This window comes from Fusarium oxysporum, chromosome 6, assembly GCF_000149955.1.
Source record: "Fusarium oxysporum f. sp. lycopersici 4287 chromosome 6, whole genome shotgun sequence".
Taxonomy (NCBI): Eukaryota; Fungi; Ascomycota; class Sordariomycetes; order Hypocreales; family Nectriaceae; genus Fusarium; species Fusarium oxysporum.
Window position 1 is genome coordinate 1,212,266 of NC_030991.1, and position 9,577 is coordinate 1,221,842.

Here is a 9,577-nt window from a genome sequence, read left to right on the forward strand (position 1 = left end):
GAGCGTGATGATGTTGTTCTCCTCACAGTATATGTGGAAGTCGGCAGAATGATGACTTTCGTGGCCATCAAGGATCAGGAGGCGATAGGCACCAGCTAATCAGTCGGTTGTACATCGATTGAAGTGCTTTAACCACTCGAGACCTAGCTCGTTGTTTCTCCATTCATTTTGACTCCTTGTAATAACCCAATCGCACGGGAGATTGCATTCTCGGTACCGGCGCCGAAGGACAAAAAAGACTAGGCTATATAAAGGAGGGGCGATGATTGTACAGGAAGCATCGCAAGTAATTGATTAGATGAATGTTGGTACGCAGGTAGTGGCCGAATCGTCAAGAAGTGGTGGTCGAGGAAGGTCAGAGCGACTGGGTGGTTGGCGTTGTGGCGTATGTGGCAAGGCCCGACCTAATGCAAGGATCTCTCAGGTAGTAATTAAGACATCTGGGGAAGAGTATAATGAGTAGTTATCTCTTGTTCAATAGTTTGTAGCGGGTGTATTATGATTTAAAGCCTAAAGGTCAAGAGTTTTGCTGCACTTGCTTATCATGTTTGTTACAAGTAATATTATTTATTTAATAAACAGAGCGTTATTAATGTCTTAGAGACGTAGGGAATCTCGCCTTCCCTATTCAACAGGTATATATTATGCTCGGCCAGGCCACTCTTAACGTCTCCGCCTCCTGATATCCTACCGCCAATCCTGCAACACTGCTCCCAAAATGATCTGAGTCTTCTACTCTAGGGAGAGCATGCAAGCGTAGAATAGCTCTCTCCTGCGTGTAATAGTTACGCCCAAACTCCGGGCAATTCACCCGCGCTTTGGTCGTAGCGCCGGGACATTCTTGTAGCAAGCTCTGGCCTCTGGCTCATGCTGGTGGTATCTGCACGACCCTAGTACAAGATAATACGACAGCGGGTGCGGCCTGTGCTCAAGAAGGGACGCAGCAACGTCGAGCAGGAAGTCCTTAGGAAGATCTTCCTGGACCGCCCATTCGGTCAGCCAATGACCCTGTCCATGAAGCGTGTACATGTCCACAAGGAACAGCCTGGCTTTGGATGATTCAAATGTGTTTTCGTAAATCAATCGAATCACTGGGCCCACTGGATACCAATGCTTGCCGTCCGCCGCTTCGGAAGCCGTCTTGTCCATCATTGCATCCATGACAGCGTCTTGAAAATTGCCGTCCTGGAACATGTCTCCCAGTATGAAAGCATTCGCAAGTTGCATATACTCAGCATTTCCGGCAAGTCCTGGTTCGTCAATCCGCACGGGGAGTGTATGGTAATATAACCAATGTAGATAGATGCTGAACACGTCTGGATCATCGCTCTCTAGCCGGACCAGTCGGTCTTCAGACTCTTTCCAGCCACCTTGTACCGCCTTTTTAAAGAAATCGGATGATGAACAGATCAGGTTCTCGTGCACGCTAAATGTGACCGAGGGTGACGACCCAACAATGACTTCAATGGATCGACCATCGAGGCTAGAAGAATTAGAAAGTACTCATCTCATTGACGCATAAAAGCCTTACTTCATTGCTTGTTCTTTACTAATTCTCATGTCGCTTCTTGTTCACAGCTTGACTAGTTGGTTGTTTCAGAGAACGGTTTGTGGTACCAGAGGTAACATACATGAAAATGGCTTCATTGAGTAGCGGTTCACAACCCAACAAGTCGGGAACTTTTACTAAATACCCAAAGACTGGTGCTTGGAAAAAGAGACGAAAGTTAGTGTAGAGTTTGCTGCAAACCTCAGCAGCCGAGTGCCCCTTCATGTCTTCGCGGCTCCACAGTAAGGTGATTGCGCCACACTTTTGATTGTCCTACCATTTACTAACAAGCAGTGGCACCTGCTAACGGCGAGAGGCAATAAATCTAACTTTCAGCGCAAGTAAACATGTATCCGACCATCCTACTCTCTATGAGCTATTGGAGGTCTGCTCGTCAGTTTTTCTACTCAGGTGTGTAAGCCTGAAATGACGCCCATTCCAGTTGTTGGACTAATCATGAGTCTAAGAATTATTCGCTGCTTCTGTAAGTTAGAACGGCCCCGGTACTATCATATCTAAATCTTTGTAGAAGTTGAATATCGCAATGCAGTGACAGTTGCGATGTGGGCAAGAAAATATGCCTTCCTCACATGGCTGTCCCACGTGAACCTGCGAATATGGCTCATGGCCGAGAATTTCTGACTCTGTCCCATACCTCGTTGTGACGTTGTTATGTTTCGAACGAAAGAACGCCCTGGAAAGATAGTGAGAGGATTTTTAGGGAAATTGATTTGTATGTAAGGCGAAGATCACAAATATCATCCAGGTCTAGCAGTTAAACAAAGCATTCGACAATGGGTGCTGGGTATATTTCTAGACCGAAAGACATGTTGTATGTGAAGAGTAAACAAAGATGCGTGTATGTGATGTGGTTTGATCCTCTTTGGTCTTCAGGTTAAGCATATGCAAGGGATAAAAAGAGACAACGTATCCAGAGTTAGGTGCACCAAGCTGGTAAATTGGCATAGTCTCGACACTTAGTAGGAATCATTCAAGAATAGGCATAACGAAATAGTGGGGGACCGGGTAACTACTGGCTTACCCAGCTGTTGGTGTTACTTGACTGGATCGTGTGACTGGCCCGCAACGTATAAGCACCCAGTGCCATTTAGATAACCCAGTCACCACGACTCGCTGATCGCCATGAGGGATGGTTTGCACCACTGGTTCCAAAGCCTGGAATGGCGTGATGGCAGTTGCGGGGTAGGACTGCGGTCAGGAGACACTGTCTCCAGGTGTTGACCATCAGATCATGGAGAGTAAAGTCGATAAGGAAGCACGTCATTATTACAATGCCAAAAACGCCGTCTAGAAGTCAGATCACTTACATAACCCTACTGTTCCCTACTCAGGTATTCCGAGCGCTGCATTTGAAGGCACCCGCCATTTCAATCATTATATCATATCACGTGGAATCATGTTGAGTTTAAAACATATTGACAAGCAAATCCTCTCTGTAGAGCCATGGAGCGTCCCCTCCAGCCAGGCATAAAAGCCCTGCCTCCTCTAGTACTATATACACCCTTGGCAGTTGGCTGTCGAAACAACGAGCTATGAAAAAGTTCCATATATTTTTATGGGTCATAATCTCCTAAGAAGTGTTTACAATTGCAGGCGGACTACTTTCCAACAAGCCCATCTTGAAATATTTCATTGCCAACAGAGTGGTATCGCGTAAGCATCGTCATGAGAATGATGCAGCAAATTACCGAAGTGCCTAACATGGAAATTCTTATAAATAAGATATAATCATTATGCACTAATCGGTACATTATCTGTTATTGTGCAAGGTGTGTCTGTATAAATGTATGTCCTGCGGTTTCGGCTTGCTGGATACTCACATTTTGCTGCACATTGTAGCATTTTGTGCATAGACTTGCTGGTCATGCCTGGTACCTTTTAAATGAGATTTTCCACTCCTAAACCCAATTTGCTAGGCTGGTTTTATAGTATCTACATGTTATTTTAAGAAGTACGCTTCTCTGGGTATAAAATGGCCAGGGCTCGATCTAGGCATCCCATTTTAACTTACAAAACGCCCCGCCACTGCCTCAGTATCACTACCCCGTGATGCCCAAAGGATCCATGTATTGGGCTGAGAGGCAACTACTTCATGACGCAGTTTCAAACCTTACCTCGAATGACTTCTGACTTGCATCTCTTCCACTACGTACCTTACCTACTAGGTATTTAGCAACAAAAGACCCCACTAATGAACGCTATCAAGAACTCGACATTAAAGACATCACAATCCGTAATGTCAGAACACCTTAGTGTCACCGCCATCCTCAGTGGAATGGCAGACGCTCTCCCTACACATCTTCCCAGCGATGACTCATCAGATCTCGCATCGTCCTACGAAGCCATCGCTCTCCTTATTCATTCCTACCTGACCGCCCTTGGATTCAAGCTTTTAGACTTTGACGAGGACAAGAAACTACGTAAGTATTCCCTTCCATCCCCACCATGTCTTAGCTGACACCAAAGAAACAGCTGAATGCAAATCGCTGGCTCCTCGCCTACCGCCACAATGGAACTCGGGCTTAGGCTCTTGTAGCTTTTTATACTCGTACAAGCAGTCGGCCATGGTTCTCAGCATCCGTGTCAATCCCATGGGTAAAAAGGTCGAGATCCAGGGACTAGCGGTGGGAGATGACAACATTTGTCGTTTTGAGCGATCTTTTGGCGAAGTCGTGAAATCTAATAAACTTCCCATCCGCATTACAACTAAGGACAATGAGGAAGATCGAAGTGACCTCGCTGAAAAGCTTCAGGGCTTATTTACCTCAGAGCAAACCATCGCTGGTATGTTGCCCCTTCTCGATGCTTTCCTCTATGACCTTATACTGATCACCCTTCACAGATATACTTCATGACCTTGAACTCCACATCATCCAGAAATTAATCCCCAAGCTTCAAAGCGAAGGTTATGTCGAGCCCGCTAAAGCAGAAGCCAACGCTCGCTCCGAGCGCAGCGCCCAAGTAGCACAGGGCCCTAACCGACCTTGCCATGGTGATCCCATATTAAACTCCTATATGCTCCCGCCTCCAGCGATTCTACCCCCTGAGATGGCCCGTCCTCGGCCTCATCCAATAGGTGACTTTCCCCCTCCAGGCTTTGAGGATGAGTATGAAATGAACCGGCCTCCACGAAGCGGCCTTCAAATGCCTGGTAGATCGCCTTACAATATTGGCCACGATGATTTGAATCCGCCCAGTCTTGGCCCCCATGACCCTCTTCGCGATTCGCTCACCGGTGGGTTACCTCAACCCGGTGCTGGCTCGGGTATGCATCCCACCTTTGATGACCCATTGTTTGGAGGTCAAGGAGGCAATGGATCATCCGGCTTCGATCCTCAAGTACCGCCTGGAGCGCGATGGGATCCCACTGGCCCTGATGGAAACCCCGGATTCCCCGGTCCTAGTACCGGAAGGGAAAACAACCCATTTGGCGGAGGCATCATTTAAATATTGTGGTACATCCGTCAGCGAGCTTCCTGGTATGAACAAGAAGGAGATGTACATCAAGTTTACTGAGCCGCAGACAATCGTCATCCATAGAAAGGCTGAGCGAACCTATACCTCGGGGAACCCTCCTGAAGGTTTTGTTGAAGGCCCATCTGCGCATAGAGCAATTAAAGGCGATGTCGACAACCACAACAAATCGCAGCCTCAACAGCCAGAAAAGAGCGACAAACATGACGAAAAGACGAAGTATTGGCTTGCTGAGCGCAGGGTTGGCGAGTTCTCCCGCACCTTCAGCTTCCCGTCTCATATAAATCAGGATAGTGTCAGCGCCAGCTTCCAAGATGGCACCCTGAGTATTATTGTCCCGATGGTCGAGAAATATAAGTCCTGCCGCGTCGATATTAATTGAACCGATCTGCGAGGGCAATAAATACGGCGGCGTGCTTGAGCTTTTACTGATCGTAACTTGTCTTATCATTCTGATTTTTCTTGGAGGCTGCTTTTGGATATCTATAATATAATTCGGTCCCTATCTTCTCTCATTTATTAAAATACACGCTCTCTGCAGCTTTCATAGTAAGATCTACAAGATAGTCCTGTTCAAAACAGCCACAAGTCCTATCAAGTACACCTTATATGACCCTTCGCCTAATAAATACATTTACCATCCTAGTAGTGTTATGGTGCTCTTGCCAGATGATGTTATGGTTGTAGAATTGTAAGGAAGTTGTGAAATGCTTGGTAAAGTTAGCAGGAATGCAGAACATAGTTTGGCATAATAGTGTTCTCTGGAGAATCTAAGAGAATGTTTTGGCCGCTGAGCTCTTTAGTTGTCTCTTAGCTTGGATGATCTAATTTTACCTCTTGCGTACTGTTCACCATAGGGGTATCCCGCAAAGGTTTCTTTTTTTCTTTCCCCGAGCTGGCATAGATTCTGTTCATATCGCGAACTAGCTCCGAAACGACCTCATCCTTCCCCGACTGCCGACGACAGCGTCTAGCCATATTCCTGATGCGCCTTCCGTGCTATTGAATCCTTATCTGATCGGACGTAACCTTCGCTTCGTGAGCAGATATTGATTCCATACGCGTCTAAAACGTCTCAATAGCACATAGCAGAAGTCACATTAGGCCGCCGCATATGTCTGGGCATGATACCGCCCTGAGAACGCCGTGGGCAAGGAACCACCACCAGCGCTTATAGATAACAGGATTGATTTGTAGGGAATCAGGTGACATAGGCTATCTATTGGCTGTATCCAGAAGCTATGAATATGTCAACTTTGGTCAATGTTATCGGCATCTATGTTGGACGGAAATAGTTGAAGTGAAAGCCTCCTACATCTTCAGCGCTACTTTCTAGGAAAACATCCAAATCAAATCCACCAAAATCATCCTCATACGTAGGGAAACTCGCAACATCCTACGTCCATATTAGCAGTCACCTCACCAGTCCCTAAAGACAAAGAACAGGATTTACAGTCATGTTACAATTTTCCATATTTAATGCCGCGCTCTGGACCAAGTCAACAGGTGGGTTAGCCGCCATAGAAGCAGCCGTAAGTGGCAGAGCTACTTCTGGCTGTCCCGTGGGCAAGGTCTGCGAAAGACTAGAAGTCTGGACATCCTTACTTATGCCGACGGGGTTGATATGAGACACTGCACTCTGAGCAGCATTTGCAGGGCGTGTCGCTGTAGAGCCGACGTTCAATTTCGGAATCTTACAAAGCACCATCTACGGAAGTTAGCAATAGGGAAGCAACTCAGTCTCATGCAAGAAGCACTTTACCTCGTCTTTGACGTTCATGGTCCTCTTCTTGGGGATAGTCCCTTTGGGAAAGGAGCTTTTCTCACGAGCGGCTTTGCTAAGCTGTGTAATTGGCAAGGTAACCTTGCTCGTCTGTGACAGTGAGGAAATGGTGCTCCTTGGCTTGGCACTGTCGTTAACATCTGCCGGTTGGACTGGCGGGAGTCGAAACCGTTCTTGCAGATTACCCTGGACCCCACGTTTAAACGTCTCGGGAATCAGGTTTTCACTTGAATCGTTCTGCCACTGCACCGACCATTTGTCATCTGTCTTACCTTCCTGGTGAAATGGTATTTCTTTCGCTGCCACTGATTGCCGGGTCGTTTGGCTATTGGGCTGTTGAAAAGTACGTGAATTAGAGGCTCGTGTCCAGTCGTTCACCCACACTACACCCACATTGCCGCCTAGGCCGTCTACCTTTGCTTTCGGGAAATCAAGTACTATACTGTAGGTAAGCCATAGGCTAAATAAATTAAGGGAGTCAAGATAACGGCGAGGTGCGAAAAAGTAGATGGGAAAACACACTAATGTCGTTCATAGGTTGAGTGCCAAATTTCGCCTGCTTCGTAGTATCAGGCAATGCATCTGGTCTTGATGCTCGTAGAGCGGGCCGTTGAAGAAGCTTTGAATTTAGTATAGGCTCTTGACCGCTCTGGCCACCAGGTATTCCATAATTTCGATACAGACTGCGTCTGCCTCGTCCCGCTGTGATCTCATTCTTGTTTTGCTGCTCCATCGAAGTCAGTTGCACTTGGAAATTTTGCATAGCTTCGTTTCTACTACCACAAGCTCGGGCACCCGAGATTGAGGGAGTCATGCTACCTACGCCCATTTCGCCAGAGTTATAGAAGGCGTTGTGGGTGGCACTGCCCGGAGCCTGCAGTAGTAGTGAGGAGCTTTGGGTCTGCGGCCAGCTAACATTCCACTTTTGCCAGTTTCGTTGCTATGTATCATGTTAGCTATGTTAGGAGGGAAAGCGTATTCTAGAAGCGATACCTGTATATGACAGGCATATTGACATGCTTCAATCCTTCCATCCTCATTCTTTTGAGCGTTGAACATGGCCCAGAAGAGGCCAAACCATTCATAGAGAAAACAGCTGTCCGGCGGCAGATTGGGAACGTTGGGAGCTGGAAGAAGATTTGAGTGCGTGGAGTCCAAGCGGGAGTCAATGGTCTTATTCCGGAGGGCATTCTTCAATTGCAAGCCTTTGTCGTGGCGATCACCGCCAGGGCTGTGCCTCTGAACCTTGACGTCGGAATCGGCCTTGAGAATCGATTGAGCACATTGAAACATGCTATTGTGAAGGAAATACTCGTAAATGTATGTATTGAGTTGTGTCTGTTTGTTGTAATTTTGCGGTAAATATTTCGAAGCATCATGAGGATGGCCGGTCTTGGCCTTCATGTTGGCCATATTGATGCTGTTTGTGGCCCGGGCCCTTAGAAAATGTCTCTAGCGGGATTCAAACTCACGAATGCGTTGGTCAGACAGTGATAATACTGACCAGTTCGAAAACAAAAGTGTAGGGGTTGAATTAGGAGCCAAGGTGATAATAATAAGTGTCAGCTGTGTGTATATAACACCTTTCCAGCACAACGGGCATTGCTAATTCTGAAAGCGAAATTGAGAGCAGTGCCACATGCCTGAACAGGAGCTGTGGGTCCTGAAGGGGAAAGGGATAAACTTTCCAGATCAGATCATACCCGTCAAGTGATTTGTGGGACGTAACCACTACACATATCTAGGTTAACAAGGGTAAATGTCTGCTAAGAGTGGTTAGTTCAATTTTTTGAGAATATATAATCATGATCTGATGTCAAGAGAGTAGACGCATCCAGCATCTACCGCCCCAGAGCGTACGTCACTCGGATAGGTCGCCCATGTAGCGGTTCTTGAGCCAAGCTTTCAGACTAGTCAGAAAAGGACATAACGTCCCACTTTTTAGTCAATGCTAATAGGCTCCTTTTGAAGGATCTCGTTGGTTGTTTGTACCCCTTGAAGTAATAATAAGCCTGAAGCCCCACCATTTGCAATGAGGTGCCCCGGGTACCTACCATGAAGATATGCTCTTCGTAAGCGGGGGCACAAGTGGTGTTGTGATATGGCCCTGCCAGTCACCTCGGGGAAGTGCGAATCCGAAGCCACCGAATCAATGTTGGGTCACTAATTCGAGTTTCTGGTCAAATCATGGAGCTAAGAGCATCGAAGCGTTCGTCCCTGATACATGTGCGAGACAGAGCAGTACAAATTTCGGGCTCAGATGCCATTTCAGTGTAGATCTGCTGACGATTTTTTTCTCCAAGCCTGTCGTTGCGGCTATCAAAATTTTCAAAGTGAGAGGTGAAAATATGTAAGTGGTCGGGCAATGGCTTCGAATTGGAAAAATGATTTCACAGCATTGTCCTACTACCACATAATACCTAGTCAAATAGAAAACTAAACCGATATTAAACTATACGACAGCTGATCCTGTTTTTTGGTTCGTATAATGCGGTTAAAAACAAAAGGTTATACAAAGAGAAAGAAAGAATTAGCGTTGTAGAGATTCACATGCATGGCTAATGGTGTACGAGACAAGCTGGGTGTCGGCGACAACTGACCACGATGGCTAAAAACTGGACTGGAGTCGAGATCCAGTATAACCAAAAACCAAAACAACCGGTTGCCCACCTCCTACATGGTATTTAACGAAAATAGGTCTCGACCTTGGTATAGAATACGTGGAATTAGTATGTCCTCGTGGGTGGCTA

General features: G+C 46.6%; 3 protein-coding genes across 4 annotated transcripts; 1 reads left to right on the top strand and 2 right to left on the bottom strand.

Annotated features, from left to right (window-relative positions):
- Positions 1-545: 545 nt before the first annotated feature.
- FOXG_07159 (uncharacterized protein) lies at positions 546-1,557 on the bottom strand. Its single transcript, XM_018385795.1, has 2 exons — positions 1,532-1,557; positions 546-1,483 (listed from the first exon to the last, which is right to left on the bottom strand). The coding sequence occupies exons 1-2, from the start codon at positions 1,534-1,536 to the stop codon at positions 808-810; spliced, it is 681 nt and encodes a 226-aa protein (XP_018244501.1). The 5' UTR covers positions 1,537-1,557; the 3' UTR covers positions 546-807.
- Positions 1,558-3,806: 2,249 nt separating this feature from the next.
- FOXG_07160 (uncharacterized protein) lies at positions 3,807-5,426 on the top strand (the record flags this gene model as incomplete). The annotated part of the gene is made up of 4 exons (XM_018385796.1): positions 3,807-3,990; positions 4,043-4,354; positions 4,413-4,531; positions 4,872-5,426. 4 exons carry the CDS (start codon positions 3,807-3,809, stop codon positions 5,424-5,426), a joined length of 1,170 nt encoding a protein of 389 aa, XP_018244502.1.
- Positions 5,427-6,223: 797 nt separating this feature from the next.
- Positions 6,224-8,348, bottom strand: FOXG_07161 (uncharacterized protein; the record flags this gene model as incomplete). Of its 2 annotated transcripts, XM_018385797.1 has the most annotated exons (5): positions 6,224-6,440; positions 6,498-6,752; positions 6,807-7,264; positions 7,350-7,767; positions 7,821-8,240. In XM_018385797.1, the coding sequence occupies 5 exons, from the start codon at positions 8,238-8,240 to the stop codon at positions 6,321-6,323; spliced, it is 1,671 nt and encodes a 556-aa protein (XP_018244503.1). In that variant the 3' UTR covers positions 6,224-6,320. The 2 variants fall into 2 exon arrangements, with proteins under 2 accessions (XP_018244503.1, XP_018244504.1); XM_018385798.1 differs by having other exon boundaries at positions 6,224-6,752; positions 7,821-8,348.
- Positions 8,349-9,577: the final 1,229 nt, after the last annotated feature.